This window comes from Hyla sarda, chromosome 5 (assembly GCF_029499605.1).
Source record: "Hyla sarda isolate aHylSar1 chromosome 5, aHylSar1.hap1, whole genome shotgun sequence".
NCBI classification, from domain to species: Eukaryota; Metazoa; Chordata; class Amphibia; order Anura; family Hylidae; genus Hyla; species Hyla sarda.
This window is the reverse complement of record NC_079193.1, coordinates 307,827,238-307,841,406: the sequence shown is the minus strand read 5'-3', so window position 1 is coordinate 307,841,406 and position 14,169 is coordinate 307,827,238. Positions and strand designations below refer to the sequence as shown.

The following is a 14,169-nucleotide window of genomic DNA, read 5'->3' as shown; positions in this document are numbered from 1 at the left end:
CCCATAGACTTTAATGGGATTTTGTAAACGATGTTTAACATCCTTTTTTTTAAAGCTTTTCTAACGGACGTTTATAACGGATCTTTTAACGGATAATTTTATAGTGTGAAAGGGGCCTGTGAGAGCCATAAATCTTGCTTGTTTGTAGGTGACCAAATACTTATTTTCCACCATAATTTGCAAATAAATTCTTTAAAAATCAGACAATGTGATTTTATGGATTTTTTTTCTCATTATGTCTCTCATAGTTGAGGTATACCTATGATGAAAATTACAGGCTGTATGTGTGTGTGTGTGTGTGTATATATATATATATATATATATATATATATATATAAATATACACATACATATACGCACACATATATATTTATTTATTTATCAAAAAGTTACTGGGTAACACACATAGAAGTATGACATACAGATGTATACATTGGTCTCATATGTTCAAGAAAGAAGTCAGAATTTTTTCCAGCATATGCATTTACCATATACATGGTCTAAGAAAAATTAGGGAACTTTTTGAAATCATCCTTCAAGAGAATTTCTGCAGAAGTTAGATCTGCCAAGTGTTATTTAGGTATGCAATCCCTTAACATTTCTTTAAGACAAATCAGAAGGTGAATCAGCCTCATTCTCCATATTCTAACCTTAGTAAGACTTTATCAAGCCTTGGGAACCTGTTGCTTTGCAATTGGAGAATTTTTAATCTCACAGTTTGTGGGGCTGTTTAGTTCATTATGAACCTTAGCCCCACAAAGCCTGCATGAATTCTCTCCATCTCTTGTAAGGGTTCTTGAATGTGCTCGCTTCAGGCTGTCATTATATCACAAGCAATTCAGGAAGACAAGGAACAATTCAGAAATTCCTTCTAATATCCTCATCTGGGTGGATAAATTTTGGCTCCGGTACTTTAGGAAATGACTAATTGATCCTATTCTTTGATACCATTTTTTGTGCTCGCTCCTAATAACTATGAGGAGAACAACACAAAAAATAAATAACTCAATGAGCTATGTAAAGTCATTGCAAGCAAAGAAAACTATCCCACCTATCCAGACCAAATAATGGAAGACTGTTTCTCAGTCCACCATACATTTTATATGGTTTCCATATTCCATTTTTGTGCGGTCTTCTCAAAGTGGTTCTAACACACACACATATATATATATATATATATATATATATACATACCGTTGATCCATGATATACTTTTTTCATCCTTGTGGGTGCTGAATCATGTAAGTGGGACATATATGTGAAATACAACAAGTGTCTGTTAGGTTTTTGTGTATGGGTTAGCACTATGGGTCCTCCATAGCTTATCTAGGGGATCACATGTAATGTGTAAATACTGTTTATAGTTAGTTACTTCTGTATGTGCTACGTGGCTTCTTTTTTGTTTTTGTTTTGTTAAACACATGGACCCAAATGTATGAATTAAAGTAGATGTGTACCATAAGCTCCTAAGCTCCACTTTTATTAATCAATATTGAAATGGCTTCAACACTTTCACTTTCCGTGTTGTGTTGGGATAATCTGTTTAACAGTTAGATTAAAATCAGGTCAGGGATCTGCACTTTGTTGCCGCAGGTTACATCTACAGGCAGGGGCGGACTGACACCACTCAGGGCCCCCGGACCAAATAAAGCAAGGGCCCTCAGCAAGACTCCACTCCTGGCCCCACCTCTGCCCCGCCCCTATTCCCGCCCAGTATGCATATGAATATTTGCCATAGAAAGGAATATGGGGTGCAGTGCGCTTGAGGCTATGGGGTACTTTGAGGGATGGCAATGCCAATCAGGTGAGATTTATCAAAACTTGTGCAAAGGAAAAGTTGTCCACTTGCCCATAGCAACCAGTCAAATTGCTTCAAAAATGAAAGAAGCGGTCTGATTGGTTGCTCTGGGCAACTCAGCAACTTTTCTTCTGGACAGGTTTTGATGAATCTCCCTCCAAGTGCCTTAAAACACTGAACTCCTCCTTTTTGTGCCAACTTGGGATCTCTGTCTGTGATACCCAGTCCAACTTGGCTCCACCCTCCACTCACCTTTCAAAGGGTACTCCGGTGGAAACCTTTTTTTTTTTTTTTTTTTTAAACTGGTGCCAGAAAGTCAAACAGATTTGTAAATTACTTCTCTTAAAAATTCTTAATCCTTCCAGTACCTATTAGCTGCTGTATACTACAGAGGAAATTCTCTTCTATTTGGGATTTCTTTTCTGTCACGACCACAGTGCTCTCTGCTGACACCTCTGTCCATTTTGGGAAATGTCCAGAGCAGCATATGTTTGCTATGGGGATTTTCTTCTGCTCTGGACAGTTCCTAAAATGGACAGAGGTGTCAGCAGACAGCACTGTGGTCGTGACAGAAAAGAAATCCCAAATAGAAAAGAGATTGTTCTGTAGTATACAGCTGCTAATAAGTACTGAAAGCATTATAAAATTTTAAGAGAAGTAATTTAAATATCTATTTAACTTTCTGGTACAAGTTGATAAAAAAAAAAGTTTTCCACCTGGGTACCTGCCTTATTTCTGGAGGGAACTGTAGTGAGGCAGACTGCCAGAAATACTCTGTGCTGCAGAGAAGCCTACTCCATCTTCTACCTGCCTTTCACCGCCGCCTACATGACGGCACAGTCAGAGATATAAGTTATATTTCACATATGACTTATATGTCATACTAAGCCATCATGTAGGGAGCAGTGAAAGGCAGGTAGAAGATACACACAACTATACAATTCATAAGCCACCCGCCTGGCCAAGCTAGCCTGTTTATGTGTCCATGCAGATGCTGACTGAGAAAGCCGGCAGAGAGATCAGGGCACTTCTTCGGCAGGGCTCTGTACACCGAGGACAGGCGGGGCTCTGTAAACCAAGGACAAGCGGTGCTCTGTACACCGAGGACAAGCGGTGCTCTGTACACCGAGGACAAGCGGGGCTCTGTACACAGAGGACAAGCGTGGCTCTGTACACAGAGGACAGGCGTGGCTCTGCTCACCGAGGACAGGCGGGGCCCTATACACCAAGGACAAGTGGGGCTCTGTACACCGAGGACAGGCGGGGCTCTGTACACCGAGGACAAGCGTGGCTCTGTTCACCGAGGACAGGTGGGGCCCTGTACACAGAGGACACACGGGGCCCTATACACCTAGGACAAGCGGGGCTCTGTACACCGAGGACAGGCGGGGCTCTGTACAACGAGGACAGGTGGGGCTCTGTACACCGAGGACAGGCGGGGCTCTGTACACTGAGGACAAGCAGGGTTCATTTATAAGCCACACACTTTACCTTTTTTGCCCCCTGCTTGGGTGAGGCTGAGGCCTCTTAGATTTATTACAGAAATAGCAGCACAGAGTATTTCTGGAGGGAATTGTAGTGAGGCAGACTGCCAGAAATACTCTGTGCTGAAGGGAAGCCTACTCCATCTTCTACCTGACTTTCACCACCGCCTACATGATGGCACTGTCAGAGATATAAGTTACACCGAGGACAGGCGGGGCTCTGCAAACAGTGTACAGGGCCCCGCTTGTCCTCGGAGGACAAGCGGGGCCCTGTACACCGAGGACAAGCGGGGCTCTGTACACCGAGGACAAGCGGGGCTCTGTACACCCAGGACAGGCGGGGCTCTGTACACTGAGGACAAGCGGGGCTCTGTACACTGAGGACAAGCAGGAATCTGTACACTGAGGACAAGCGGGGCCCTGTACATTGAGGACAAGCGGGGCTCTGTACACTGAGGACAAGCAGGAATCTGTACACTGAGGGCAAGCGGGGCCCTGTACACTGAGGACAAGCGGGGCCCTGTACACTGAGGACAAGCGGGGCCCTGTACACTGAGGACAAGCGGGCCCTGTACACTGAGGACAAGCGGGGCTCTGTACACTGAGGACAAGCAGGAATCTGTATGCTGAGGACAAGTGGGGCTCTGTACACTGAGGACAAGCGGGGCTCTGTACACTGAGGACAAGCAGGAATCTGTACACTGAGGACAAGCGGGGCCCTGTACATTGAGGACAAGCGGGGCTCTGTACACTGAGGACAAGCAGGAATCTGTACACTGAGGACAAGCGGGGCCCTGTACACTGAGGACAAGCGGGGCCCTGTACACTGAGGACAAGCGGGCCCTGTACACTGAGGACAAGCGGGGCTCTGTACACTGAGGACAAGCAGGAATCTGTACGCTGAGGACAAGTGGGGCACTGTACACTGAGGACAAGCGGGGCTCTGTACACTGAGGACAAGCGGGGCTCTGTACACTAAGGACAAGCGGGGCTCTGTACACTGAGGACAAGCGGGGCTCTGTACACTGAGGACAAGCGGGGCTCTGTACACTGAGGACAAGCGCCCCACTGAGGACAAGCGGGGCTCTGTACACTGATGACAAGCGGGGCTCTGTACACTGAGGACAAGCAGGGCTCTGTACACTGAAGACAAGCGGAGCTCTGTACACTGAGGAAAAGTAGGGCTCTGTACACTGAGGACAAGCGTGGCTCTGTACACTGAGGACAAGTGGGGCTCTGTACACTGAGGACAAGCAGGGCTCTGTACACTGAGGACAAGCAGGGCTCTGTACACTGAAGACAAGCGGAGCTCTGTACACTGAGGAAAAGTAGGGCTCTGTACACTGAGGACAAGCGGGGCTCTGTACACTGAGGACAAGCGGGGCTCTGTACACTGAGGACAAGCGGGGCCCTGTACACTGAGGACAAGCAGGACTCTGTACACTGAGGACAAGCGGGGCTCCGTACACTGAGGACAAGCGGGAGGGAGGGGAGACCACCCCAATTTATCCACATTGTGCTTCTGGTTGCATTGAAATGCCTACTGATGACATGGCTCGAATCACATATTCCTGATCTAACTTTACTCATGACACAGTTGAAACATTTTATGGGTATAGACAGAATTGATGCAGAAAATCATATGGACTCAGGCACCAAGAAATTCTTCAAAAAATGACGAACTTTTATAATATCTCATCTTACTCCTTCGGAGATAATAGATGTTGTACACCCATTTCGACATACTTCTTGGTATAACACTGAGGAGTTGAAAGGCACGCTTGGAGCCTTGCGTTTGCCAGATGAGAATTGAGGCTTTAATATGTTCTGATATTTACTGTTTATACATATTCTTAAATTCATTCTATATCTAACTTAGTCACGAGGTCTAGCTCAGGGCTAGATATACTATGGGATGGATGATATATGAACCCTGTGATGTTATATTTACTGTATCGGAGAACTACGATGTTACTTCTATGTTCTTTTGAATGTATCACATATGTTTTATATGTATAGTTTGAAATGCTTTATTAAAAATATATTTAAAAAAAAAAAGAAGATGGAGCTTCCTGCTCTGGATACACAGAACCCATTTCTTGCAGTTTTCATCCACTGAGCCTCACAACAAGCGCACACTTCCTGGACAGGATTACATTGAAATGTAACAGCTATATACTGAGCTTTGTGAGAGCATGCCCTTAAAGGGGTACTCCGCCCCTAGACATCTTATCCCCTATCCAAAGGATAGGGGATAAGATGTCAGATCGCCACGGTCCCGCTGCTGGGAAGCCCTGGGATCGCCGCTGCGGCACTGTGCTATCATTACAGCACAGAGCGAGTTCGCTCTGTGTGTAATGACGGGCGATACAGGGGACGGAGCAGCGTGACATCATGGCTCCGCCCCTCATGACATCACGGCCCATCCCCTTAATGCAAGTCTATGGCAGGGGGCGTGATGACTGCCACGCCCCCTCCCATAGACTTGTATTGAAAGGGGCGGGCCGTGACGTAACGATGCTCCGGCCCCTGTATTGCCTGTCATTACGTGCAGAGTGAACTCGCTCTGTGCTGTAATGATAGCGCAGTGCTGCAGCGGGGATCCCAGGGCTCCCCAGCAGCGGGACCGCGGCGATCTGACATCTTATCCCCTATTCTTTGGATAGGGGATAAGATGTCTAGGGGTGGAGTACCCCTTTAACATCCATAGAAGTCAATCAGTAATCTGCAGACCACAGTTTCCGAAGTTCATGTGGCTGCTGTAAAGCACATTTCTAAATGCAACTTATGCTAAATATTCATATTTATGAATGTTATAATCAAATAAACATACAATCAGAAAATAAAAAAACATATTAGAAAAAAAAAACAATATGTTTCAGTGTCTGATTTGACTAGTAAATAAATAAATTATACATTCCCTTTAAACTCCTCACTGCTACCATATCCACTTAGATCAGTTTCAGTTTATCTGATTCAAAACATGTTGAGGGATTTCTGATCCTAAAGTAGGTCTATTAGTCTACAGTGTTGACACATTTGTTTGATAAACTGAGGTTTAACTTTGGTTATTATATTTTTACCAGGGTTTAGAAATGGGAAATGTATATAGGATGTGTAGAAGGACTCTGTACACCTCCCATATTACTAACAAAGGTTCAAAATAACACAACTGAATACTGTTTGGTTTTGACAGTGCTAGAAAATTACAAACAAAAAAATCTTGGCAAAGGATTAGATAAAGTCTCTTTGGAAGCTGTTAGAAGAATTTCAGCCTGATGAGATGAGAACAATTTGCTCTATTCTAAATCCACAAATTGCAAAGCAGTCAAAATAAGGCAGTGGCGGATAAGAAGATTCCAGTAACGCAACCACTTGCCGACAAAGTGCATCTAAATATGGTCAGGAACAGCAATGGAGACAGAAACCTATTTCTTTTTACAACTTTGCCCACTTACCAACATATAAAAAACAAACCTTTACTTATCTCCAATGCTCCCATTGTGCCTTTGGTGTCCCGCTCCAGTCCCCGGCTGCAATCTTCTTCCTCTCAGAAATTGTGATGCTTGGGTCAGGAGTAACGTCTGGGCCCAGAGTGTTATACTGCCCCTTAGATACATTGCAGCAGTTATGTCCTGCCTGATCCAGTAGTTGGCAGTTTAGGGTGGGGGGGGGAGTGGGGGTTGTATGATGGCTGTGTAACACTCTGGGCCCCAAGCATCAACATTTCTGAAAGGAAGGTGATTTTTCACCTAATTTTCCAATCCAGCTGTTTTTAGGTGATCGGTGGGGTGCTGACCCCAGGCATCCTGCTGATTAGCTGTTTGCCTGAGCTAAACAACTGCATATATCCACTGAACAGATTTTTTTTTTTTTTTTTAGTTTTTTCATTGTCATCTTCCAAGTGCTGTAACTTTTTCATCAACTAAGCCATATGAGACATTTTCTGTTTACTTAATTTTTACTTCTCCCAAAAGGGGATTGATCGCTAGTATACTACACTGCACTAGCGCTCAAGTGCATTCAGCCTATCAGCATAATTCTGACAGGCAATGTACCTGGCCATACTTCACAACAGGGTTGTGTACTCTGTTGGCAAGCCTGGGGGTCTTCATGGCAGCTAAAGTGAAAACCCTTAATGACCGCCGTAAAAGATAAATTGCAGTCATTAAGAGGTTAAAGACAATGGTCCCAATTTATCAAAATGTGTGATAGAAAAACTAGAAAGATTGTGCCCACAGCATCCAATCACAGCTCAGAGCACTTTACTAGAGCTTGTTAAGATAGGAAAGGTGAGCTGTGATTGGTTGTTTTGGGGGAGAAAAACCTCTCCAGTTTTATTGTCACACATTTTGATAAGTCAGGGCCAATGTGTCTTCAAAAAATGAACTATATATTTTTTAAGGATTTATTTTTTTAAGTTTCCAATTAGATATGTATGGGAAGATCGTGAGAAACATTTTTCGGACAAAAAAATGTGTATGGCACCTTAAAAGATGTCTATCTTATTCAAGGGAAGGAGAAATGGGGGGAGTGTTACAAAAATGTGCTGGCATGTGAATATTAGTTTAAGGAAGGTAGTAGCCTCTAGGGACAATTACTATGTACTGTAGAACCTCATATTGTAACAGTAGAGGAAGCACTAAGCAAATAAGCACATCATAAAAAGACTTCTCTAACTTCACAAATATGCTTGTTCCTCTAGCTCGTGCATGTGTTGTTGGTGAATGGAGCCATTGGAGTGGCTGCGCAGTTCAGTGCAGCCCAACATATAGAGTGCGTAGACGTCAAGTTTTACAGGAGGCTGAAAATGGAGGAGAGCCCTGCCCAAACCTGGAGGAGAAGGCTGGATGTCTGGAATATTTCACAAACCAGGGCATTGAATGTGGACATTTGCATGGTAAAATATAGAGACATTTATTTAGGTTATGGAAGCCTGATATGACACTTATAATCATAATATTAACCTTTACTCAATATATTATTCTTTATTATATACAATGTCATAATGTAATTTCCAGTCTTATACTGTATATTTTTCCTCTAACATTCCACTTTGTATGCAAGCCCATTCAGCAGTTTAAAGGGGTTAAGTCATTATGCAGATTGACAAGGTGTTTAGATATCAGTACAGTGCTTAGATGGGCTCCCAATAATTGGAAACGGCAATAAGCTGACAAAGAAATGGTAGTTTGTCAGCTGAACACATCTTTTGTTTGTCCAATGAAATCATTGTTATCAGCAACACATTGCCCAGTGTAAACAGGGGATGTTGCTCAATACGATACGATCCAGCGATCAGCCCAGACACATGATTGATCAAGCCTTGTGAAGGCACGGCAAATGAGTGCCAATCACAGCAGTACCAGCCAAAGATCCTCAGAAAAACATTAAATGTGAAAAACATTGGCCATTATTTAATTGTAACTATATTTTTCCATAGTTCCTGCCTTTATTACTACTTCTGAATATAACAAAGAACGAAGGAGGCGTGCGGTACCGATAGACTGGGCATCTCATACAGAGGATCTTGGGTATTGTATTAAACCTGATGAATGGATATATTAAGTGTTTATATTGTCATATATTATTTTATCCTAATACATCCCTGCATATGTTATATTGAAATGTTACACAGGATTCCTCATTATTCAATTATATAGCAGTAGAGTGGTCCCTTTTGTTACAATGGCCTCAGGTTATAATATTTTCACAGACAGCCCAGATCTGTGGCACGTGTCAATGGCTGGAAGATCAGACCAATCAGATTGGGCTTTTCACTGGTAAACCACCTGTATTACTTAAGCGCATGCAGTGATTGGCTTTGTAATAGCGCATCTCTACAATACACTGTGGTACTGCACTGCTCTTGAACTTTAAAAGGATGGGCTTTTCCTTTGGACGTCAGGTGAGGGTGTCCTTGCTTTAGTTTTCTGGTAGACTGTAAATACTGTACAGGATGTCAAAGAAGCTCCTGTCGTCGATGTATAAAGTGATTTGTAGGTTCTCACAGCTATTAATCTCCGTTATATGTACAGCCTTTCTGTGACTTTGTTAGTTATCTGTTTTTGTGGGTTTCTGTTTTGATGTTTCATTTTTCCTGTTCTGTGTTGACATTCTGGTGGCTTTTGTGACCAACTACTTGTTGAGTTATTGATCGTTCAGTCATCAAAAGACATACAATAAATTACAATCACACAAAGCATGACAGTACAATCCAAAGTCATAATCTCAAGAAACAATAGTTACAAAATAAATTGCTTCCAGTATGACTACTGTAACTTGAGGGACCAGTGTATTTGCATTCTTCTAGTGGACTCTTTGGTTACAACTATTTGTGTAAAGGGCAACAGCTACAGTAGTATACATAATTTTATTACAAAAGACAAAAGGGACTCAGTTCCCCTCAACAAAGTTTTTTATAATTAATTTTGTTAAACTTTTTATTAGTAATGTAATGTGTTTAATAAAGTGTGTTTTTAACTTTCACATTTTTTTCCAAATTTAATTTTTTTTTTTAGGTAGTACTACTACTCCGAGCATAGAACAGATGACTCATGTACAGGGGCCAGCAATATGTGAAGTCATGGCCCCGCCCCCTCGTGACATCACGTCCTGCCCACTTAATGCAAGTCTATGGGAGAGGGCATGACGGCGGCAATGCCCCTCCCATAGACTTGCATTAATGGGGCGGGGCGTGACATCACGAGGGGCGGAGTTGTGATGTCATGAACCGCCGCCGCCCTGTATCGTGAGTCATCAGCCATGGAGCAAACTTAACTCCGTACAGCTGATGACTCGGGGGGGCTGCAGGAGAGATTGCGTTTTTAACTTTTTTCACTTTTTCAGACATCTTATTCCCTATCCTTGAATAGGGGATAAGAGGTCTAGGGGCGGAGTACCCCTTTAAGGACCAAGACCATTTTGACCTTAAAGGGGTACTCCCCTGGAAAACATTTTTTTTTAAATCAACTGGTGCCAGAAAGTTAAAGAGAAAGTTAAACAGATTTGTAAATTACTTCTATTAAAAAATCTTAATCCTTCCAGCACTTATCTTTTTGCACTTTAGTTTTTTCCTCCTCTCCTTCTAAAAATGATATCGCTTTCAATTTTGCACCTACAGACCCTTATAAGGGCTTGTTTTTTGCGCCACCAATTGTACTTTGTAATGACATCAATCATTTAATAAAATCTACTGCAAAACCCAAAAAAATATATTCGTAAGGTGAAATAGAAAAAAAACCCGTCATTTTGTAAGTTTTGGGGGCCTCCGTTTCTACACAGAGCAATTTTGGTAAAAATGACACCTGTTCTTTATTCTGTAGGTCCATACGGTTACATGCATACCCAATTTATGTAGGTTTTATTTTATTTTACTACTTTAAAAAATCCTAACTACATGCACCAAAATTAGTATGTTTAAAATTGTCATCTTCTGACCCCTATAAAACTTTTTTATTTTTCCGCATATGGAGCTCATGAGGGCTCATTTTTTGAACCGTGGTATTTAGTATTTATCGGTACCATTTTTGTTTTGATGGGACCTTTTGATCGCTTTTTATTATTTTTTTTATGGTAAAGGAAGTGACCAAAAATGCACAATTTTGGACTTTGGTATTTTTTTTACGTGTACGCTATCGACAGTGTGGTTTAGCTAACCTTATATTCTAATATTTCGGACACTTACGGTACCACATATAATTATTTTTATTCTTTATTACATAACTTTTTTTTTTAATGTGAAAAGGGGGGTGATTTTAACTTTTAATAAGGAAGGGGTTAATTCACTTTTATTTTTACACTTTATTTTTATTTTTTTTAACCCTCACCGGGGGGCTATAACATGCAGTCTTTTGATTGCTTACACTAATCAATGCTATGCCATAGCATTGATCAGTGTTCTCGGCGCTCTGCTGCTCCAGCCTGCTGAGCAGGCTTGGAGCAGCAGATCGCCGAACAGACAACGAAGAGGCAGGTGAGGACCCGCTCGTCATCCAGTAAGCTGATCGGGACATCGCGATTTTGTCACGATAGTGCCAATCAGATCCGCTGAGCTGCCGGGATAGTTTTAGTTTCATGCTGGGCATCGGCCCTATCGGTGGTGCCCAGCATTAGCCATGGGTCCTGGCTGCCCGTAGCAACCAGGACCCAATGGGTTTAACCCGTTCTCTGCTTGTGAGTATGGTTTAAACCCCGTTAACTGGACCAGGGCATACATGTACGCCCTTGGTCCTTAAAAGGTCACTCTCATTAAAACTAATTTTTGCCATTGCACTCCTTATGATAAATAAAAATATTTCTAATATACTTTGTTTAAAAAAAAATGAAGTTTTTTAGGTTTTATTTGTGCATAAAAAAGCTCAAGAGCACATTTTCCCGCATCTCATACACAGACTTTGGACCGAAGCCCAAACACAGGAAGTGCAGTCTGGAGTGCTGAGGGGTGTGTGTCCAACCAACAGCATATGGCAGTTAAGTGTGAGAGGAGCTATGATTGGATGAGGCTGGACACACCCCCCTCAGCACTCCAGGTGCACTTCCTGTGTTTGGGCTTCGGTCCAAAGTCTGTGTATGAGATGGCAGAAAATGTGCTCTTGAGCTTTTTTTTTAAACACAAATAAAACATAGAAAACTTCATTTTTTTTTTAAACAAAAGTATATTAGAAATATTTTTTATTTACCATAAAGGTGTGCAATAGCATATCAACATTTTTTTTTATGAGAGTGACCATTTAAGTACCAGGGCTCGAGGGCGTACCTGTACGCCATTGGTCCTGGACTGGTTAAACACATTATTAAAATATATTACTAATAAAAAGTTTAGCAAAATTAATTTGAAAAAATATACAGTACAGACCAAAAGTTTGATGACTATGAAAATTGTAGATTCACACTGAAGGCATCAAAACTATGAATTAACACATGTGGAATCATATATATAACAAAAAAAGTGTGGAAATATGTCATATTCTAGGTTCTAGCAACCTTTTGCTTTGATTACTGCTTTGCATACTCTTGGCATTCTCTTGATGAGCTTCAAGAGGTAGTCACCTGAAATGGTCTTTCAACAGTCTTGAAGGAGTTCCCAGAGATGCTTAGCACTTGTTGGCCCTTTTACCTTCACTCTGCGGTCCAGCTCACCCCACATCATCTCGATTGGGTTCAGGTCCGGTGACTGTGGAGGCCAGGTCATCTGGTGCAGCACCCCATCACTCTCCTTCTTGGTCAAATAGCCCTTACACAGCCTGGAGGTGTGTTTGGGGTCATTGTCCTGTTGAAAAATAAATGATGGTCCAACTAAACGCAAACCGAATGGAATAGCATGCTGCTGCAAGATGCTGTGGTAGCCATGCTGGTTCAGTATGCCTTCAATTTTGAATAAATCCCCAACAGTGTCACCAGCAAAGCACCCCCACACCATCACACCTCCTACTCCACACCAGCACACCTGTGAAGTGAAAACCATTTCAGGTGACTACCTCTTGAAGCTCAACAAGAGAATGCCAAGAGTGTGCAAAGCAGTAATCAAAGCAAAAGGTGGCTACTTTGAAGAACCTAGAATATGACATATTTTCAGTTGTTTCGCACTTTTTTGTTATTTATATAATTCCACATGTGTTAATTCATAGTTTTGATGCCTTCAGTGTGAATCTACAATTTTCATAGTCATGAAAATAAAGAAAACTCTGAATGAGAAGGTGTGTCCAAACTTTTGGTCTGTACTGTATTATTTTTCCATTTAAATGGCCCCTTTCTTCATCTTTAATATTGCTGGCTACATTTTTAGTTCCTTGTCCGCCCGCATAAATCGATCCCTGCTTAACCCCTTAAGGACCTGGGGGTTTTCCGTTTTTGCATTTTCGTTTTTTCCTCCTCGCCTTTAAAAAATCATAACTCTTTCAATTTTGCACCTAAAAATCCATATGCTGGCTTATTTTTTGCACCACCAATTCTACTTTGTAATTACATCAGTCATTTTAACCAAAAATGTATGGCGAAAGGAAAAAAAAATCACTGTGAGACAAAATTTAAAAAAACAAAACGCCATTTTGTAAATTTTGGGGGCTTCCGTTTCTACACAGTACATTTTTCGGTAAAAATGACAGCTTATCTTTATTCTGTAGGTCCATACGATTAAAATGATACCCTACTTATATAGGTTTGATTTTGAAGTACTTCTGGAAAAAATCATAACTACATGCAGGAAAATTTATACGTTTAAAATTGTCATCTTCTGACCCCTATAACTTTATTTTTCTGCGTATGGGGCGGTATGAGGGCTCATTTTTTGCGCCGTGATCTGAAGTTTTTAGCGGTACCATTTTTGCATTGATAGGACTTTTTATTCATTTTTTCATGATATAAAAAGTGACCAAAAATGCACTATTTTGGACTTTGGAATTTTTTTGCGCGCACGCCATTGACCGTGCGGTTTAATTAATGATATATTTTTATAATTCGGACATTTCCGCACGCGGCGATACCACATGTTTATTTTTATTTACACTTTTTTTAATGGGAAAAGGGGGGTGATTCAAACATTTAATAGGGAAGGGGTTAAATGATCATATTCACTTTTTTTTGCAGTGTTCTAGCAGTCATTCGGCGATCGGACAGCGAGGAGGCAGGTAGGGATCCTTCAGCTGTCATGTAAGCTGTCCGGGATGCCACGATTTCGCCGCGGCTATCCCGAACAGCTCCCTGAGCTAACCGGCATGGTTTCACTTTCACTTTAGACGCGGCGTTCAACTTTGAACGCCGCGTCTAAAGGGTTAATAGCGTGCGGCAGCGCGATCAATGCCGTGTGCTATTAGCCATGGGTCCCGGGGCGTTGTTAGAGGCTGGGCCCGACAAGCTATGACGCCGTGGCCCCGCGTTGTAGATCAG

At 42.0% G+C, this 14,169-nt stretch overlaps 1 protein-coding gene across 2 annotated transcripts in view; it reads left to right on the top strand.

The window, feature by feature from the left end:
* SBSPON (somatomedin B and thrombospondin type 1 domain containing) overlaps positions 1-14,169 on the top strand; it is a 106,750-nt gene that overhangs the window by 85,597 nt on the left and 6,984 nt on the right. For both annotated transcript variants that reach the window (XM_056522152.1, XM_056522151.1), the window contains 2 exons: positions 7,988-8,182; positions 8,726-8,816. In XM_056522152.1, the coding sequence (XP_056378127.1) occupies positions 7,988-8,182; positions 8,726-8,816 (286 nt within the window). The remainder of the gene's footprint in view (positions 1-7,987; positions 8,183-8,725; positions 8,817-14,169) is intronic.